This window comes from Castor canadensis, chromosome 11 (assembly GCF_047511655.1).
Source record: "Castor canadensis chromosome 11, mCasCan1.hap1v2, whole genome shotgun sequence".
NCBI classification, from domain to species: domain Eukaryota; kingdom Metazoa; phylum Chordata; class Mammalia; order Rodentia; family Castoridae; genus Castor; species Castor canadensis.
The window spans coordinates 101,154,461-101,175,161 of record NC_133396.1 but is presented as its reverse complement, the minus strand read 5'-3'; the positions used below and the strand labels follow the sequence as shown (position 1 = coordinate 101,175,161).

At 47.9% G+C, this 20,701-nt stretch overlaps 1 protein-coding gene and 1 long non-coding RNA gene across 9 annotated transcripts in view; both read left to right on the top strand.

Annotated features, from left to right (window-relative positions):
* The window catches only part of Atp1a2 (ATPase Na+/K+ transporting subunit alpha 2), a 71,951-nt gene that overhangs the window by 555 nt on the left and 50,695 nt on the right, over positions 1 to 20,701 (top strand). For all 8 annotated transcript variants that reach the window (XR_012438876.1, XM_074047701.1, XM_074047702.1 and 5 more), the window contains exons 2-20: positions 4,170 to 4,274; positions 4,449 to 4,508; positions 6,232 to 6,435; positions 6,941 to 7,054; positions 7,320 to 7,454; positions 8,258 to 8,375; positions 10,109 to 10,377; positions 11,193 to 11,391; positions 11,541 to 11,650; positions 11,834 to 11,968; positions 12,660 to 12,849; positions 12,978 to 13,153; positions 16,888 to 17,024; positions 17,536 to 17,686; positions 17,771 to 17,939; positions 18,174 to 18,328; positions 18,592 to 18,715; positions 18,906 to 19,051; positions 19,264 to 19,394. Coding sequence is in view for 7 of the 8 variants with exons in the window: in XM_074047701.1 (XP_073903802.1) it covers positions 4,170 to 4,274; positions 4,449 to 4,508; positions 6,232 to 6,435; positions 6,941 to 7,054; positions 7,320 to 7,454; positions 8,258 to 8,375; positions 10,109 to 10,377; positions 11,193 to 11,391; positions 11,541 to 11,650; positions 11,834 to 11,968; positions 12,660 to 12,849; positions 12,978 to 13,153; positions 16,888 to 17,024; positions 17,536 to 17,686; positions 17,771 to 17,939; positions 18,174 to 18,328; positions 18,592 to 18,715; positions 18,906 to 19,051; positions 19,264 to 19,394 (2,828 nt within the window). In the remaining variant the exon portion in view is untranslated. The remainder of the gene's footprint in view (positions 1 to 4,169; positions 4,275 to 4,448; positions 4,509 to 6,231; positions 6,436 to 6,940; positions 7,055 to 7,319; positions 7,455 to 8,257; positions 8,376 to 10,108; positions 10,378 to 11,192; positions 11,392 to 11,540; positions 11,651 to 11,833; positions 11,969 to 12,659; positions 12,850 to 12,977; positions 13,154 to 16,887; positions 17,025 to 17,535; positions 17,687 to 17,770; positions 17,940 to 18,173; positions 18,329 to 18,591; positions 18,716 to 18,905; positions 19,052 to 19,263; positions 19,395 to 20,701) is intronic.
* Positions 13,161 to 16,628, top strand: LOC141413886 (uncharacterized). Its single transcript, XR_012438880.1, has 2 exons — positions 13,161 to 14,243; positions 15,684 to 16,628. It is a non-coding gene; the product is annotated as an uncharacterized lncRNA (long non-coding RNA).

The following is a 20,701-nucleotide window of genomic DNA, read 5'->3' as shown; positions in this document are numbered from 1 at the left end:
AAAGTCCCAGCCTGAGAGGACAGGAGCCAGTCTGAGCAGTGGAGCATCCCACCCCAGAGTCACCAAGCAGTTCCTGACATGCGGGGGCCCTGTGTGCCAGGGGCAGCTGGGAGGGGAGCAGGAAAGAAGAGTAATGTGCCCACAGCCACCACCCCAGCACCCTCCGGATGTCCCCAACAGCATTGTTCTTGGCTCCAGGCCATGGGCTTTGAGGACTTTCCCAAAGGCTGGTAACAGCTGCCCCCACCCCAGCCTACACTGCCTATGGCATTCTGCAGTGATGGCTTTGCCAAGGGGAAGATTAACAACCACGTCGGAGCAGGCAGGGACAGGGCTTCAATTCTTGGAAATGAAATTCCCATATGGAGAGAAGTGACCCAATCCCTTTACATTCTGTGCCTGGCTGTTTTCCTTTTCTGGAATGCTGGCAAAGGAGGGCATGGAGGGAAAGGGTGCGGTGAGCCACCACAGGGTATGAGAAAGACAGTGCCAAAGGGGTACTGTGGGCCAATGTCTGGGCCCCAGAGGAGTCAGGCAGGGACATGTTATTGCATTAAGTTCAGCAGCTGGGAAAACTCTGAGCCTGAACACCAGGGTTCCTAAGCTAGGGTGGGAGCTAGAAATAGAACCACTGTGTGTGTGTGTGTCCACAACCACATGTTCTCCATAAACTAGAAGTGCTCCAATATTCATGGATGAGCACTTGCATTTTGTCTCAGAAGGCAAAGGGGCAAATGTACCAGCCTTTGAGCATGCATGGGCATAGATGTCACTGAGGTAGGGTGGGGGGGGATTTGAAGACCTGTGGGCCTACCCTTAGGAGCTGTCTATGGGGTGAGAGTAGATTTAACAGAGGAAGAGGTCACAACAGTGGGAAGACATGCTGTCCTGGGAGCTTCAGCTGCACCTTGACATCTCTTGCATCTCTTGTTCCCCATGGAAAAGGAGTCTCCAGCTGAGATGCAGAGCCTCTGAGAGGCCAGGGCTGATGGGTCAGGCAAGTCCTTTTCCTCCCACTCAAGTGAAAAGAAGGAGAGGAGGGAGCCTCCCACCTTGTTCAGCCTTAGAGCAAAGTGGACCCAGTTCAGGAGGTCCTGCCTGGGAAGTGATTTGACCTTGACTTTCCAAATCTGTCCTTCTTCCCTAGAAACTCTGTAGCCCCTTAACTGCAGTAACTGTGGGTGGAGCAACAGAAAGAAGCAGAAGCAGATCTGGTCTGTTTGGCAAGAAAGACTGAGCAAAGTCTGGGGGCTAAGAGCCTAGGGCTCAGAGTCCTACCTACCAGAAAAGCCCTGAAGAGGGAAAACATCCACTACCCACACTCTGTTCTGGGATTCGTTTTGCCCTCTATCCCTTCTTCCCTGCCTCTCTACTCCAGAGCAAGGCCCAACTCTCAGCCCATTGCCTTGTGCCGTGAAGGGCAGCGTGGGAGTTGGGGGAAGGGACACCAGTGGTGGGAGGCAGTCCAGCCTACTCCAGAGGCTAATGTAGGGGGAGCATTGGCTGATTTCCAGCTGCCCCCACTCTGTCCCAGCCTCTGGGACAGAAAGAACTCTCTGTTCTCCTTCAGCATTCAAGACCCAGAGAGAAGAACTTGTAGTGGGGGAGGGAGGAGCAGCAGGATGAAGGGGGGGTCCTTGCTTCCTCTTTCTTTCTTGCCTGGGCAGCCACTGGCCCCAAATCTCTGCAGGATCCTGGCTATGGAGCCTGAGCTCTTTGCCAGGACAGGAGGGGGAAGGGGCAGTGTGCCCCAGCTCTGGGCCTGTAGGAGAACACGGTGGAAGCTTAGGGAAAGGAGGTGCTGAGTGGAGCTGCTTAACTCAGCCACAGTCCAACATGCCAATATACATGGACCAGCAGATTTTTAGAAGCATGCATTTTTGTTGCTGTTGTTTGAGACAGAGTCTTGTTATATAGCCCAGGCTGGCCTTGAACTATAGATCCTCCTCCCTCAGCTTCCTGAGGGCTGGGATCATAGGTGTGTACCACCATGCCTGGTTCTAGAAGCATGAATTTGGTTCTAATTTTCACATACTTTATTCCAAGTCTGAATGTACGGAAATTCCTTTAGGCTCCCTCTGCTCCCAGCCCCAGCCTCTCCTTGATGCATGCCCAGGCTCCCATTCCTGAAGCTCCTGAGGGTCACACTGGAGTTGGTCTAGCCTGATCTCTTGCCTCTGGTCCCCTTATTGCTTTCCATCTTTTTCTCAGCCCTGTCTTACCAAGGACAGAGTTACTGAAGTCAAAGTATTTCAATCCATCCAATTAAATTAACCCTCTTAAACCACCAGGGAAAGGAAAAGCTAGAACTACTCCAGAACCCTTGCCCACTCCTTCTGTTGGACTGCTTCAGTCTTCCCAAGATGACCAGCCTAAAGGCCTTCAAATGAAGTACAAAAATAGACTGGATTCCTAGATGCTTCAGATGGAGACAAATGCATGAGTTACTGGCCACCTTTTCTGAGAAGAGCACTTCTGAGCAGTACAGCCTCTAAGAGCTCATATCTTTTTTTAGGTCATTGTATCTTGGGACAAGTGTCTACCTTCCACAGCATCTCCCACACCTATGCTTGCTCCTGATTTCATTAGTCAGAATTCTACTTCTCAAGGTGTGCATTTGTGACCTTATATGATCAGGGCAAATGATCATATTCCCCAGATCACTTCTGACTCTTTAATGGATAAAAAATTAGCCTGGAGCACAGAGGACTTGGGGCAGCAAAACCATATTATACCACAGTGGTGGGTACTTATCAATATAAATTTGTCCAAATCTACAGAACATGCAACAACAAGAGTGAGCACTAATGTGAGCTATGAGCCCTGGGCGACAGAGGCGCACTGATGTAGGGCCATCAGCTAGCAAAGCAGCATGCTAGTGCTGGACATTGACAGTCAGGGGGGCTATCTGTGGGTGGGAACAGGAGGTAGCTGAGAATTTTCTCTACTTTCCACTCAATTTTGCAGTGACTCAAAAAATTGCTCCCAAAACTCTATCTTTTAAAAACAAACAAATCCTCCCCACAGATACATATCTTGAAAAAAGCACTTTGACAGTTAATCTTACCAGGTATCTACTCTTCATGGTAAACAAATCATTCTTGAAAGTCTAAGCTGCATCAAGTACAGGCCACCCTGTGTAGCCTTTAGGGTGCAGTGAAGAGCCAGAGGCACCATCTAAAAGCTGAGCAGCCCCTCCATGACAAGGACCCTGCATCCTGAGGGTGTGGGGGAAGAGGAGAAGGTGGACGGAAGGCACTATTCTTGGAACTAGCTGTAGCTCCCAGGCCTTCCTTAGGCCCCTCCTATCTTCTCACTCCAAAATGGCCTCGTCTGGGCAGAGAAAGTCCCCACTCTCTCCTCCAGAAACTCCCTGTGAGACTCTGGAAGCCTAACTGTAGTGTTGAAGAAAGGAGAAATTGAGGCCTCATGAAGCTACACTTAAAATGTTTGTCTGATCTCATCAGACAACGCAGGACTGACTGGACCTAAGAATTACATGAACTTTAGTTTTGCTTTCAGATACAATGCCCAGTTCCCTTCTTACCCAACCACGCTTAGGGATGTCAAGTCCTGCAAGTTACCTCCTTCTAGGCTCAGGCCAGCCTGCCCAGCACACCCTGGGTTCCCACTTCTTGAATGTACTCTAACCTCTCTCAGTCCATCGAGCCTGCCCTTTGCATTTCCACCACTCAACCACAAACCCTCGTTTCCTCCTGGCTATGCCGCAATTCTTATTCCCCCAGATTCCTACTCCTACTCCTTTCTAAGTACAATAACCATAGTGCTAGGCAAAGATAACACCTACAGGTGCTTCTACTCCCTCACCCACCCCCCCGCCCTGTCCATTCCTTATCCAGAATTCTAAATAGTATGGGTTGGTGGTTTTCAAAATTTGTGTGTTGTTTTGTATATAGCAGAAGCCCACATCACAGCCAAAGTGCAGCTCTCTAATTTTGAGCCCCTTGGTCTTCCCTGATGCTCACAGCTCTGACTGTGGTCTACAACTGAGGACCTGGGCCCCTTCCACCCCTTGCTCTCTCTCTTCTCCCAGGACTGGCAGTGCCTTTGAATCTACTGCCCCCACTCCCAATGCCTAGGTCCCCTGACTGGCTAGTGAGAACAGAGGCTTCAGCTCCTGACTCTGTGCTTTTCCATTCTTCCTGCAGGCTGGCCGAGAGTCCTCGCCTGCCGCCACCACTGCAGAGAATGGGGGTGGCAAGAAGAAACAGAAAGAGAAGGAGCTAGATGAACTGAAGAAGGAGGTGACCATGGTGAGGCCCACAGCTTATCCAGCAAGACCTTGAAAGGGCCTCATGCTGGGAATGCTGCTCTGGCAGCCCTGTGCACACAGAGAAGCTCTGTGCCCCCTCCCTCCTCACCTCACCCCTGTGACCACAAGTGTGCTCAGTCTCCCTCCTCAAAGTAACTCCACTTCCCTTCCACAGGATGACCACAAGCTGTCTTTGGATGAGCTGGGACGTAAATACCAAGTGGACTTGTCCAAGGTGAGTGGGACCCAAGAGGTAAGAGAACCATATACCACCAGGTGGGAGAGCCATAAAACTAAAATGCAATACTCTTTACAAGTGAGGGAAACAGTCTAAAGACAAGAGACTTGCTCATGTGGATAGCTGGTGTCACTGAACCCCTGCTTCCCTTAATACCTTAGAACCCAGGCCCCAGAGACCTCTGAGCAGGGCTCTGTTCTCCACCCCAAGTGAACCAGTGACACACAGTCACTCACAGAGCTGACAAACATAAAATAGTGAGGTGACTTATTCCTGAAATTATGGTAATTTGCTACCATGTCCATCTGTCCATCCATGGTTCTGTGATAAATGCTTGTATACATTTCTCTAATCCTTACAGTATACTCTATCAGGTGTTGTTAGCCTGTTTACTAACGCAAGCAGACTCAGAAAGGGAGAGTAGCTTCCCAAGGTCACATAAACAAATGGCACAATCAGATTGCCACACCTATCATTTTGAACTATTTAAAAATTGTTCATCAAAGCTGGGTGTGGTAGCACATGCCTATAATCCCAGTTACTCAGGAGGCTAAGGCAGGAAGATTGCAAGTTTGAGGGTAGACTTGGCAATTTAGTGACACTCTATCTCAAAAATAGGAGAACTGGGATGTGGCTCAGTGGTAGAGCACTTGTCAAGCATGTGTGAGGCCCTAAATTCAATCAATATAAAAAAAAAGGTTGCTAATAGGTCAGGTATAGTGGTGGGTGGCTGTAGCTATAAATACTTGGGAAGCTGAGTCCAGAATTAGAGACCAGCCTGGGCAACAAAGCAAGAAAGACCCTGTGTTAAAGAAAAACAAAAAACCATTGTTAATCAAAAATTTAGTGGGATGGATACTTCCTCCTACACTCCTTTCTGACAGATCTTAAAATTCAGTGCCCCTTTCCTTCACCTTACAGGATCTTCTTAACAGCACATGTCATTGTCTGGCATTAATGTATATTTGTTCACTGTGCTTCTAACTTCTCACTGAGGGCAGGACATTGTGGGTCTTGTCTATCCCTGGATCCGCAGTAGTGCCTGGCATGTAATACCTGCTCAACACACATCAAGTAAATAAATGAATGAAGGATACAAAGATAAATAAGAAGTAGTCCCTGCTCAAAGTCTAGTAACAAAATAACAACTACCAAAAAGCAAACATAGAATTCCAATGCAATATAGTGACTGTCACCCTAGAATCAAGCATGGGACACTACTGGGATCAAGAAAGGGGCATCTGAGCCAGCTCAGGGCCGGGGAACAAAGTATGGCCAGGTTTCTTGTGGAAACTGACAGATTATTGCTAAAGTTGTGTAACATTAATGGTCAAGGCTGTAGGGCTCTTCTTGAAGCCCTAGTAAAGAGGGAGTGGGGTTAAAAGGAACAGAGACAGGAGAAAGAATCAAATAAGGCCTCTTTTTGGGATTCTTATCCAGGCTGTCCCCAGGGAGATGTTGTGGCCTGACCAGAAAATGTGTCTCAATCGAATAATAATCAGATTTGGAGGTCAAAAGCCTCTTCAGTCTTCAAGGCCTCCAGGTCCCATCACAAATTCTACCTTCTCTATGTGGTATCTCCTGATGTGCCTGCCCCTTCCTACCAGATGGGATGTTTCTTTTCCAGAAGGACATTATTTCCCCTGCCAAGGAACTGAAGGGATGTGGTGAGGGACAGGTTGGCTCCACATGCCCACCCATACCTTTCCTCACTCCCTAGGGTCTCACTAACCAGCGGGCTCAGGACATTCTGGCTCGGGATGGGCCCAATGCTCTCACTCCACCCCCCACAACCCCTGAGTGGGTCAAGTTCTGTCGTCAGCTTTTTGGGGGCTTCTCCATCCTGCTGTGGATTGGAGCCATCCTCTGCTTCCTGGCCTACGGTATCCAGGCTGCCATGGAGGACGAACCATCCAATGACAATGTAAGCCACACAACTGACCCCTAGACCAACCTGTGGTTCTGTCCGCCAACTATGAATCCCCAATACAGCGGTGGGGAAGGTGTAGGGAATGAGAGCCCCATATCTCAGTCCCAGTACCTCAGGCTGAAGAGTGGGGGGCTCCTGTACATATATACAAAGCACCCCCAATACACATGCACTCAATAATGAATGAGACAGCTACTTCCTGTTCCTTCACACTTAAGTGGGCTTGTCTGAATCTCTGGGTTTTCACCCCTGGAGAAGTCCTAGTCCTCAGAGCTCACTAAGATGTTCCCTGTTCCTCCCATCCTAGGAGATGGTGGGTGGGGATTGGAAGATTGTGGTAGGTTGGAGAGAAGGACCTTCCCCTACCATTCTCACTCCCAGGCACAGATGAAGGTCTGAGATCTTATGTAGGATGGCATTGAGTGCTTGCTTATCCAGAGTGGCACTGCCCCTCTAGGGTGGGGAACATCAGGTCCCTCAAATTCTCTCCTTTTACCAGCTGTATCTGGGTGTGGTGCTGGCAGCTGTGGTCATCGTCACCGGCTGCTTCTCCTACTACCAGGAGGCAAAAAGCTCCAAGATCATGGATTCCTTCAAGAACATGGTGCCTCAGGTAGATGGCAGGGCTGCGTTCCATCCAGGCTGGGGCATAAGGTTTATGGGGCATAAGGTCCAGCTCATCCCCTCTGAATTCCTTGTGCTCTGAGATGGAGATGGGCAGAGAAGACCCTCCAGCTTTCCACATCAAGACCTAGTTTTATCACAAAGAATATGGGGGGTTCTTTCCCTAGGGATTGGAAGAAAGGTGGGAGACCAGCAGGAGAGGAAGGCGGGGATAGAGATAAGCAATTCATGAGATGTCCATGGCCTGTCCACAGCAAGCCCTTGTTATCCGAGAGGGAGAGAAGATGCAGATCAATGCAGAAGAGGTGGTGGTGGGAGACCTGGTGGAGGTGAAAGGTGGAGACCGGGTCCCTGCTGACCTCCGGATCATCTCTTCTCATGGTTGTAAGGTGAGAATGTCACACCAGAGCAAGTGGTTGGGTCTAAGAAGCAGGCTGTATAGAGCTTATAGGGGTCCACTTGAACTAGAGACCCAGTTCTAAATGTCAAGTTCCCCATACTTCCCAGTTGAGCCTTCTCTCAGCATATGGTACTTATGTACTGCCTCCGTGTATCTGCATTATGAATGCTCTATGCCCTGAGGATTTCTTCCATAGCCGCTATAGTACTTGTGTACTGAGTACCAATTATGGGTCAGATGCTTCACATATGCTATCTAATTTCACTCTGAAAGAATGATGGAATGATGTAGCCAGGTGAAATGGCATACATCTATATTCCCAGCCCTAGGAGGATCTATTGAAGGCAAGACTAACCTGGGCTACATAGCAAGATCCTCTCAGAAAAAAAGGAACAGTGTGATCCTGTAGGACTGCAGCATGTAGCAACAACACAAGTTGTGCCCTGAAGAACCCCAGGAGGCAGCATTTTCATAGGCGACATACAATGTTAGTGGTGTCTTTGGAGTTGTGCTATGCAGTGATTTTGTTTATATTCCCCATTTTATAGATAAGCAAATAGAGGCTCTGTAGGTTAAATAAATAACTTAAAGTCACATAGGAAGTCAGTAAGAGCCAGGACTCCAAACCAGAGCAGAAGCAATGGCTGAGTAATGCCATAAGTATGTGATGAGAGCAAGTGTAATTTTGCCCATGTCATGAAGATTGAGGGCAGTTGGAGCCAGCTCAGGAGACAGCTGTGTGCACACGAGTGCTTCTGCTGCTCTGATAACTGCACATCCCTTCCTCCTCAGGTAGATAATTCGTCTCTAACAGGCGAGTCGGAGCCCCAGACCCGCTCCCCCGAGTTCACTCACGAGAACCCCCTGGAGACTCGCAATATCTGTTTCTTCTCTACTAACTGCGTGGAAGGTGAGAAGCTGGGCTGCCAGAGGAGCCCTTCATCCCAACACAGAGGGAAGACTTTGAGCCCTTAAGCCTTGGTCAGGATTGGGGTTTGTGATGGAACTTACTTGGCAAAAGCTCTGGCATAGAGGAGCATTGAGTGGTTGAGAGCCCTGAGTTGTCCCCTCCAGAAAGCAGGGCATTAGCCAGGGGCAGCATAGCTTCATGGGGAAGTCACCTCCACGGGAAGATCACTGTTCTACACACCTCCAGACTGAGTTGATTCGAAAGCCTTCAGATCATGAGTCAGGACCCCCACAAGTACATGCGTGCCCACGCGCGCGCGCACACACACACACACACACACACACACAGATACATATATGTCCCAAACCAGGAGGTTTTGGATATAACTGATGACTTCTATTGCTTATGGTTCTAGATTAATTGCTTCCTTCCACAACCCTTGCTTTTCCCTAGCCCCTGGCTGGGTGAGGGTCAGGAAAGTTTTCAAACAAGGTGAACACTTGGGTTTTCCTTCAGGCTGCATCTAGGCCTGTGCAGAAAGAAAACCAAAAGATTTCTATCATGCACAGGCTTCCCAGTCTGTTCCATATCTATTCTGGGTTCTGGAATGAAAAATGATGCACTCCCAGAGTGCCATCACTGAAAAAAGGGCAATGGCCCAAGTACAAGTGGAGCCTGTGCCTTCTGCGGTCAAGCCAGTGAGCTGAGTCAGGGCTACTCAGAGAAAGAGCATGGGGCAAAAGGTGGGAGAAAGAGGCCTAACTAGACCACAGGCCTCTGAAGTGGGGCAAAGAAGGCCTTGTATCCAAACTTCACACCTTTCCCTTCCCATCACTCATTTCTCCTTAGCCTGTTATGTTTCTTTGAGGTTGTTTTTCCTCCTTCAGCAAGTTGGAATTACAATAAAAATCACTGAGATTCTGAAATTTACTTTCATTACCCACAATTGATTTGTTCAGAAATGCCAGATAAGATTCAGAATAAGTAAGAGTACTTACTTATTCTGCACCTGGCTTTTTTTTTTAATTTTATTTTTTTTCATTTATTCATATTGCACCTGGCTTTGAACAGAGGAAGGAGTGGTGATGAATGTAATTAATATTTGTCAAATGCCTACTATGTGCTAGGTACTGGTTTAGGTGCATTACATTATTATATCATTTAATTACTGAAACAACCACTGAGTAGGAATTCATACAGGGCTTGAACCCCAGATTTTGCTGACTCCAGCACTCATGCTTTTTCCACTATACCTCACTTCCTTTCCCAAAGACCCTGTCATGTAACAAGGGTTAATGATTGCCAAGCTTCCTTTATATCTATGCCTAACATTGAGAAAGAAAATCTTAAGACTTCACAAAAAAACCCTAAGTGCTTTGTATTCACAATATACTTTCTGATATCAAATATAAGATTGATGTTACTGAAGTGCTGTAGGCAACTTTATTTCATTTATTGAATCTCCTCATTTTGAACTTTAGAATTGCTTGCAAGGTTTCTCCTCAGGTCCCAGTTTAAGAGAAAATCAGCTGTTGTTGTTTTGAGTCTGGAATAGGTGATCTATGCAGGGAGGATAAACCTGTATGAGGTACTACCTACTGAAAGTAGGCTCCAGGATCTGAATCTTTGGCCTTTTTTTACTCGGAGATGGTTTTCTTTGCTCAGAAATTAGGTCAAGATTTTAGTCCCTGGCAACCCCTGGCACCCATTCTGTGTCCCTTCCTCTGTTGCAGGCACTGCCAGGGGCATCGTGATTGCAACAGGTGACCGGACAGTGATGGGCCGAATAGCCACTCTGGCTTCAGGCCTAGAGGTTGGGCGGACACCCATAGCCATGGAGATTGAACACTTCATTCAGCTGATCACAGGGGTGGCTGTGTTCCTGGGTGTCTCCTTCTTTGTGCTCTCCCTCATCCTGGGCTACAGCTGGCTGGAGGCGGTCATCTTCCTCATCGGTATCATCGTGGCCAACGTGCCTGAGGGGCTTCTGGCCACTGTCACTGTGAGTGGATCAGGCTAAAGTGTCACCAGAGGACAATCTCCTACCCTTTCCTCAAAATGATAGAGGCGTAGTTGCTTATTGCCTTTCAGCTATTTTTTTCCCCTTTGAGTCCCTAATGTCACATATTAGATGCTGTACTCATATATCACTTAATACATAGTCAGAGTTTAAGTCTGAAAAAAATCTCAGGTTGGGCTATATCTGGGCACTTCTCCTCTAGAGTTTGTCACAGTGCTTTTTCTCACCATCCATGTGCTCTTCTCTCCCCTGCAGTGTTGGTCTTATCCTGGCCAACTTGCCTATAAAGGCTCTCTCAAAGGTCACCAATAACTTACTAGCAAATCTAGTGACATTTCTTAGCTCCTGTCCTTAACTCTGCTGCTGAAATGGATACTGCTGTCTACCCTTCTAGAATTCCATCCTTCATCAACTACCATGTCACTATCCTGGTTCTCTTGTTCTCTGTTCCCTACAGCAACTGTTCCTTCTTCTCCCAGTTTGATTCTCAAACCCCAGTTCTCTAAAATAAACCCATTTCCTCCCACAGTTTCTAGTGCCACTGTGTGTGTACACATTCCTGTGCCTTCTCTGAAGTTTTAATCAAATATCTTCAACTCCCTGCTGGGCATTTACCTTAGTATGTACCTATGATCTCATTCAATATTCCTATGTTGAACACATTAACTACTTACCATTAGGTCCCATTCATATTTGTGGATTTGGATTAAGGAAGAAGAAATAAAGCTACAGTTGAGGGAAAAGTCTTGGACATCTGTGCTCTAGACTTCACCCTTTTTTGCTCTCTTCTCTACCAGGTGTGCCTAACCCTGACAGCCAAGCGCATGGCACGGAAGAACTGCCTGGTGAAGAACCTGGAGGCAGTGGAGACACTGGGCTCCACGTCCACCATCTGCTCAGACAAGACAGGCACCCTCACCCAGAACCGTATGACGGTGGCTCACATGTGGTTTGACAACCAGATCCATGAGGCTGACACCACTGAAGATCAGTCTGGTGATTGGGTGCTCCAGAGCGAGTGGAGGGATCAATGGCACTGGAAGGGCAGAGTGGAGGGATCAGTGGCACTGGAAGGGCAGTGTAGCTGGGGATGAGATAATGCTCTAAAGGGAAGCCAAGCTCCTGCTTCTCGCATTTTCTCCCAGGGGCCACTTTTGACAAACGATCCCCCACATGGACAGCCCTGTCTAGGATTGCTGGTCTCTGCAACCGTGCTGTCTTCAAGGCTGGGCAGGAGAACATCTCTGTGTCTAAGGTAGGGGTCAGCCAGCGCACACACAAGTATGTTTGGAGGGATGTCTCCAAAGTCCCCTGGCTGATTCCCAGCTTTCCCTCACACACCCTGAGGTTGTCTTGGGAACTTCCATGCCCTCCTCACCTGATCCCCCACTCTTTTCCCTCCCCGACTGTGATACTGAAGTTTCTTCTCTTCTCACAGCGGGATACAGCTGGTGACGCCTCTGAGTCAGCTCTGCTCAAGTGCATTGAGCTATCCTGTGGCTCAGTGAGGAAGATGAGGGACAGGAACCCTAAGGTGGCAGAGATTCCGTTCAACTCTACCAACAAGTACCAGGTCTTGTTGGGCCGCTGGGACAGAGGAAGAGAAAGGAACAAAAATGGGGGGAGTAGACAAAGCCAAAGGAGAATCCATAGAATGACTTAACAGGGCCATCTGAAGATTGTGTCTCCTCACCCGTCTCCCCCAGGGACAACTTGTCTGACTGCATGTCTGGTTGCAATCATACCTTAACTCCCAAACCTTGCTATAGTCCTTACTACATACAACCTATCACTCATCTCAACTCATCTTCCCAAAGCTCCCCATCATGGTCCTTCAACTCTGCCATCCCATTTAATTGAAGCACACTTCTGTAATTCCATTATGGTATCCTTCCGTCTTTAGGCACCTGTTAAATGTCAGGAACAGTTTCAGCTATGTTATGTATGAGCTGTGGAGGTAAAGCTCCCTGCTGGTGTTGGGTGGGGATACTAATGGGAGCTATTCATCCCTAGCACAGTGCCTATCTTAACTGACCCTAATAACCATTTGCTGCGTGAATCACTGTCTTATGGAAGTGACTCTCAAGTTGGAAATACCCTTCCACACGCAGATTCTCCCTTTGCTGAGAATCCTTGATGAATTTGGGTTATTTTATTAAGGAAGGTTTCCTTAGAAGCAGCTGCTCTGTATTTAGACCTTGTGCTGGGCACTGGAGCCACCCAAATATGTCCCCCTTTCCAGTAATTGCCTTTCCCCTCTCCAGTTGTCCATCCATGAGCGAGAAGACAGCCCCCAGGGCCACGTACTGGTGATGAAGGGTGCCCCAGAGCGCATCCTGGACCGGTGCTCCACCATCCTGGTACAGGGCAAGGAGATTCCTCTAGACAAGGAGATGCAAGACGCCTTTCAAAATGCCTACATGGAACTCGGAGGACTGGGAGAACGTGTGCTGGGTGAGGGCCAGAAATAGGGAACAGGGCTGAGAAAGGGATTTCCAAGTCTCTGTAGCATCCCTGGGTGAGGGACTTTGGAAATGTCCAGGCCCTTGTTACTCTCACTCCTTCCTTCGGCCTCTCCTCAGGGTTCTGTCAACTGAACCTGCCCTCGGGAAAGTTTCCCCGGGGCTTCAAATTCGATACCGATGAGCTGAACTTTCCCACGGAGAAGCTCTGCTTTGTGGGGCTCATGTCTATGATTGACCCACCTCGGGCAGCTGTGCCAGATGCTGTGGGCAAATGCCGAAGTGCAGGCATCAAGGTACTAGCCTCCCTTCTTTCCCTCTGTCCTTGCGTCCTTCATGCCAAAAGTCAAGGGACTACAGCATTGCTGCACTGGAGAGACAGGACCCCAGTGGCTTCCTTCCCACTGACCCAGAAGAGAAGCTGTCTGTCTGCAGGGAAAGGTGGACCCCATGCTGGTCCTCTTGGCACAGCACACTGACTTAACTGTGTGTGTACTCTTCTCTTCCAATTTCATTGAGCGCCCCTCTCTTGGAGACTTGTTTATATGACCTTTCACAACTAGTACCCCCTCTGTCTCTACCCATTTGGAGTAAGATTAGCAAACTCTTGTCTGCTTCCCTTCATTTACCTCAATACCCCATAGACTGCCCCCAACTCAAGCACACCATTCCCTCCTCTGTGCTAAGTTTGTTCCTGATTCAACAAATATTTACTGTTTATCAACTGTGCATCAGACACTGTGCAAGGTGTAGGAGTTAACAAACAAACCTCACTTCCATACTGGTGAAGTGACCATCTTGGTCAAGTTCTGGTGACCAAGACAGCTCTTTGCCATCTACCTTTTTTGGTTACCAATTCTGGTATCATCCTTGGTCTTCTTTTTTTCAGCATCTCACAGATTCCCAAATCAGTGCAACACACCCTGACCACTGGAGGGCCAGGTCATGGCAAGGCGCTGGAGATCCAAATTGAATAGAACACAGGCCCCACATCTCATGGTCTCTCAGGGGAAACAGATGTCTTTACAGCCTGTCACAAAACAATCGTAATAGTTAGAGCCATTGAGCACCTACTATGGGTTAGCCACTGATAAAAAGCCAAAGTTTTAAAAAACTTTTGCATGAATCAGACACTATGCTAAGCACTAAGCCTGTATGATTTCATTTAACTGTCACAACAGCCCTCTGAGAAAGCACTAGTATTTTTTCTATTTTACAGAGAGGGAAACTGAGGCACAAAGTAACTTACCCAAGGCCACATAGCTACTAAGTCACAAGGCCAAGATTTGAACCAAAGTAGTCTTCTGTTTCTTAACCGTTACACCAGAGAACTTGGTGCTCTACATGTGTATGAATTCTGAACCCTACAACCACTCACTCTCTAAGGTAGGCATGATTTCCCACATTTAAAAACAAAACAAATGGCTGGACACCAATTGCTCAGGCCTGTAATCTTAACTACTTGGGGGCTGAGATCAGGAGGATCACAGTTCAAGGTCAGCCCAGGCAAATTCGTGAGACCTCCCCCATCTCCAAATTAACCAGAGCAAAATGGACTGGTAATGTGGCTCAAGTGGTAGAGCACCTGCTTTGCAAACATGAAGCCCTGAGTTCAAACCCCAGTCTCACAAAAGCAAAAAAAAAAAAAAAAAGGAAACTCAGAGCTGGTAAATAGCTAATTGGGAATACAAAACACAGTCAGCTTGTCTGGAAGCCCAAGCTCTCCTCCTGCCAGGTTAGATGCCTCTTGCAGTGGTGGGAACTAGCACAGAGACCTGGACAAGGACTTTATGGGAAGTCATCATGTAACAGTTAATTCTGTCTCAGTGAATAGGACAGGGTTTGATAGCCTTGATCTTCAAGGCTGAAGAGGATTCTGTAGGCAGTAAGGGAGAGGAAGGCATGGCAAGACCAGGGAACAGCACGTACCCTGACTTGCCTATATTGGGGGGTGGTCAGCAGGAGGTGGGTACAGCATTGAGGAGCTTAGAATGTTGGGTCAAGTCCAGTTGGAAGGACTTTGCTTAAATACAAGACTTGAGCTTTAACCTGTGGGTCACAGAGGACCACAGATGTGCTTTAAGGCTATCTGGACAGAGGAAGGACTGGGTTTGGAAAAGAACTGAAGTCAGAGAGACAGGTTAAGAGGCTATACAATAGTTAAGGCAAGAAATGATGACCTGAACTAGGACAACAACAAAGGATTGGAGAAATAGTTGCATTTGAGACATGTTTTGAGAACTTGATGACCAAACTGGATATGGGAGTTAAGATAGGAGAGAGTGACAGAATGAATAGAGCAGATGGTATATAAGGGAGGGAGGAGAGAGCAGGTTTGGTGGGGGTGTTGAGAGTAGAGATAAGAGTTCAGTTTGTACCTTAAATTTGAAGCATCAAAAAGAAACACAGAGAGAGATTCCAGGAACAGTTGGAATATGGTTTAAAACTCAAGAAAGAGGGTCAGGACTGGAGATTTGCATCTTATTAGCAAATAGGCACACACTAAAGGCTTGCTAGTATATTTTATTATACTGCCCAGGAAGAGAATGTAAGTCAAGAAAAGGGAGGGAGAATGAAAGCCTCAGCCACACCAATTTATGAGCAAGTGGAAAAAGAGAAACCAGTAACAGGGGAGAGGGTATCGAAGATCACAGCTAACATTTATTGGGCATCTACCTAATCATCATGACAATGTGGCAGTCATCCCCACCATTAAGCCCAGATTCAGCAAACTATCTTGTTTAAGATCCTACAGGTGGAGAAGGTCACTGTTTTTACTTAGGTTTCCTGTCCAACTTCAAAGTCAGTGCTTGCTCATTCTCCTAGGCTACCATCCTGAGGAGGCTGGAAAGAACATGCCAGGAATAAAGTAGTTCTGGAAGCCAAGGAAGCATAAGGTTTCAAGAGAAGTGCTTACGAGGGACAATGTCTCAGAGGGTCAAGGAGGGTGAGGTTTGCAAAGATGCTTTTGTTTATTCAGTGGGAGGCTCATGTGGCCTTTGGGGGACCATTTCAGTGGAGTGATAGGAGTGGGAGGGAAAGCAGTGGGGCCTGAAGAGGTTTCCTTCTCAGGATCTGTGGGAACTTCCCCACAAACCCACATATGCAAATGCTACCCTAATCCAGCTTTGATCACTTTATGGTGATAATAGCATCTTACTTGGCCTTTCAAATACCAACCACTGTCCCCATGTAACCCTATCCATTCTCCAATAGCAATGAACATTATCCTAAGGTGGAAATCACCTTCTTCCTACACTGTACAGGGCTTTTGGAAGCAAATGAACAAGATGGTGGCAGCAGGCCATTTTCTCCATCTTATCCCTACTTAGATTTCTGCAGCAATCACATTAGATACTAAGAAAGTCATGTTTTGAGTCCCTATGACCTGGAGCAAATCATGGCTTCACAAAGCCTTGGTTTTCTCATCTGTATAAATAAGGGAGCCCCCATCCATCTCTGACTGCCTCATATCCCATTGAAATCCAAACTCCTAAAAATTCTCCTAAAGGAACCAGGCTTCAGCAGGTCACCAGTGGGTTATACCAGTAATCCTAGCTACTCGGGAGGCTGAGAAAAGGAAGATGCAGTTTGAGGCCAAACTGGGTAAATAGTTGAGATCCCATCTCCAAAATAACCAGAGTAAGATGGACTGGAGGTGTGCCTCAAGTGATAGAGCCCCTGCTTTGCAAGCACAAAGCCCTGAGTTCAAATACCAGTCCCACCAAAAAAAAAAAAAAAAAAAAACCCCAGGCTTCTCTTCCAAGGGACCTTCACTAACTTGTCACTGTCATGGATGCTTTCCTTCATTTAAGCAAACTTATGTCTGTGTCTCATCTCTTGAACACAACTTGAACACAACTTGTTACTATCTTTCTGCCTTACCCCCCCAAAACACATGCACACATTTCCATTTTTTGGGGTTGGAATTTACCAGCCTCAAACATCTATGGTGATCTAGCTTTCCCTGGTTTGAGGAAAGAAAAGAAAAATTCAATATTGCTTTCCTTTTCTGTCTTCTCCCCACCAGGTGATCATGGTAACCGGGGATCACCCTATCACGGCCAAGGCCATTGCCAAAGGTGTGGGCATCATATCAGAAGGTAATGAGACTGTGGAGGACATTGCAGCTCGGCTCAACATTCCTGTGAGTCAAGTCAACCCCAGGTGAGGCCTTTTGCAGAACTCCTGCTCCAGATGAACACATCTTCCCCCACAGAGGCCTTGAGTGCGCCCTGGGGTTATTCAGATGGTTAGCCTAAGGCCTTATCTCTGATGCCTCTGTGATTAGTTTCTCAGTCCTGAGTTATGTCCACACTGATAAGCTATGTGATCTTGGAGATGTCATTTTGCCTTCCTGAACTTCCACTTTCTCAACTACAAAATTAGAATTCTGTCCACATTGTGAGGTTGCTGTGGAAGTGGGAAGAAGGAATTAGCACACAGCCTACCAAACTGTACTTATGCCTGTGGTGATGCCACATGGTGAGGATATAGTGTTACCTCCTCAGAGAGAGAGAGAGAGAGATAGATGTAAGAACAAGGCATTGAGAGAGAGAGGTGTTGAGGCAAAGTGGAAACCTGACTTAGCAGGTAGACTGAGGCCCAGAGATGGTGAGGAGAGGCAGTGAGACTGACATGAGCACAGTAGTCAGCCACCAACATTTCTACCCTCCAGAGAAGCCAAGGCGTGTGTGGTGCATGGCTCAGACCTGAAGGACATGACACCAGAGCAGCTGGATGAGATCCTTAGGGACCACACAGAGATCGTGTTTGCTCGGACCTCTCCTCAGCAGAAGCTCATCATTGTGGAGGGATGTCAGAGGCAGGTGAGCAGGTGGTAGGAGTTAGGGACAAGGCAAAGTCAGGGACTGCTTGGGCAGGAGGTTCATCTTAAATGCTCTCCTTTCCAGGGAGCCATTGTGGCAGTGACTGGAGATGGGGTGAATGACTCACCGGCTCTGAAGAAGGCTGACATTGGCATTGCTATGGGCATCTCTGGCTCTGATGTCTCTAAGCAGGCAGCCGACATGATCCTGCTGGATGACAACTTTGCTTCCATCGTCACAGGCGTGGAGGAGGGTGAGAAGGCTGCATGGGTTGGGGTGGCATCCAGGATATCTGAAGCCAGCCCTTCTGCTGCCTGTGCCTTCTACCAACAGGAAGAATCAATTCAGGATTCTAGGCAGCCCAAGGCTATTTTAGTTTCCCTCAAACATAACACCTGCCTCTCTCAGGAAAATGGGCAGCCACACCTCACAGGCTGGGGTGGGGAGGGTCCTTCTAATCTCTGACATCCTCAGAACCTCCCTACAGGCCGCCTGATCTTTGACAACCTGAAGAAGTCCATTGCGTACACCCTGACCAGCAACATCCCCGAGATCACCCCCTTCCTGCTGTTCATTATTGCCAACATCCCCCTCCCTCTGGGCACTGTGACCATCCTCTGCATTGACCTGGGCACTGATATGGTGAGGCCAGAGGACTAGGGGGGAGGCAAGGCAGTCACATAGACCCAAGGGGTGGGGGGGTGAGCAGCAGATGGAGCTGCAGCAGGGCAGCTGACCAGTTTGTGACTGTTAAAGAGAAGCCGGGGGACGGGGGTGGGGGAATAGGATCTTAATGTGTATTGAATCATGTTGAAGATTTTTCACTGCTGATCTACTGCTTCTCCTGTTGTCTCCCACATCCCTTCAAATGCCCCCCATCCCCACCCTGTGTCCTATGCATACAGGTCCCTGCCATCTCCTTGGCCTATGAAGCAGCTGAAAGTGACATCATGAAGCGGCAACCACGGAACTCCCAGACCGACAAGCTGGTGAATGAGCGACTTATCAGCATGGCTTATGGACAAATCGGTATGCAAGCCCAGGGACTGGGAGGGAACTCTCAACAGCTTCTTTTTCCAGATTTCTGTAGAGATGAACCCCAAGCAAAATTCCAGGACAGGGGCCCCAAGAGCCAGGAACTTCCATCTCTGGTCCTGCAGGTGGGCCCCTTCTGCTTCCTTCTCTGACCCAGGTCCTGCTGTTTGCCCAACATTCACAGGGATGATCCAGGCACTGGGTGGCTTCTTTACCTACTTTGTGATCCTGGCAGAGAATGGTTTCTTGCCATCACGACTGCTGGGAATCCGCCTTGATTGGGACGACCGAACCACGAACGACCTGGAGGACAGCTATGGACAGGAGTGGGTAAGTAGGGCTGGGTAAGTGTGGTGCACATGTACAAAGGGGCTGAATGCCTCACAAGAGTGGCCAGAACTTAGTGGCCTCAGTTCCTCAGTGGAACTGAGGGCAAAGTGTAGATTAGGTACCAGGTTTAACAATTGCCCTGAAACCATCCTGTACTCTGGTCCTACCTCTTCCTCTGACACTCTCACCTCTCTCTGTCCACACTCCCCCAGACCTACGAGCAGCGGAAGGTGGTGGAGTTCACATGCCACACAGCCTTCTTTGCCAGCATCGTAGTAGTGCAATGGGCCGACCTCATCATCTGCAAGACCCGCCGCAACTCCGTCTTCCAGCAGGGCATGAAGTGAGCACCAACCCCTACTGGTACCCACCCACCCAAAGTGTTCTGAGGAGGGTCACCAACCCACATAGGCCAGGATTCCAATGCCAGATCACCTCAAACCCCTGGGCCTAGGTCTGGGAGGGCTCATATGATTTTAATTACCCAGCTGTTCATCCATAGCAGATCTGAAATAGGTGAAAGACAGGATGAATGACAGGAATAGTTCTAATAAGTTCTAACTTTGCTCCTAAAATTTAGTTTATGATCTTCCTTCCACCTTCCTTTTCATCTTCTCTCCATACCTCCTTTCCTTTCCTTTTTCCTTTCTTTTCCTTTTTCCTTTCCTTTCCTTTTTCCTCTTTTCCTTTCCTTTCCTTTCTCCTTTCTTCCCCTTTCCTTTCCTTTCCTTTCTTCCTCCCTGCTTCCCTTCCTTTCCCCATCTCTTACTCTAGTAGCACCCACTTCTGACCTTTGCACAACTCTAAATCCAGGGTGTCCTGCATTCTCCACCACCACTTGGCCAGAAGCCTAGTGTATGGCACTTGCCCTGTGATGCTACATCTACCTGTGGGCAGATTCAGGCCTTCTTACAGCATGGTACCATGTGCCTGATACTGTACCAAGTGCCTCACCACAAGGTGAATATTATTGTTCATTGCATAGACAAGCGGTCCTGAAAAGGGTAAATGATGTGCCTGCAGTCACCCAGTACTAATGGTACACCAGACCTGTCTCTAAAACCCAAACTCTCAGCTCCCAGCCTACATCGTGGTGGTTCGCCTGTCACAGAGTCTGTTCACTTATTAGAAAAGCAAAGCAATAATTTGTGATTCTGGCATGGATGAGAGTTGAGTGCTGAAAGTGTCCTCCTAGTATAAACAATGGCCACTATTCCCAAGTTACTTTTTGTTTTTGTTTTTTTTTCCCAGAAAGTCTAAGAAATGGTATAGTCCTGGGACCTGGGACTGGGGTACAGCACTTGGGTGACATAGGAAAGTAAGATCTCAGCCAAACTAGCTAAGTCCAGCCCAGGTGAGAGGCAAATGAGAAAGAAAAAATGATTCTGGCTGATACAGGGAAAGAAGTGCTAATACCTTGGCCAGAGGCAGCCCCAGCACCTGGGCCTCACCATAGGTCCTTGGGCCATTGGGGGACTTCAGAAATGCAATTGTATTACTTCAAAAAGCTTTATGTATGAAATGAGCACTTATATGTGAGAAGGTTGCCAGGCTTGCTAACGTTATTTTTTAGCAAAAGCTATGAAATATATCATGAAGTACAGTGACTACATGCTGATCTACAAGTTTCTGTTTGGAGGTCATGAATAT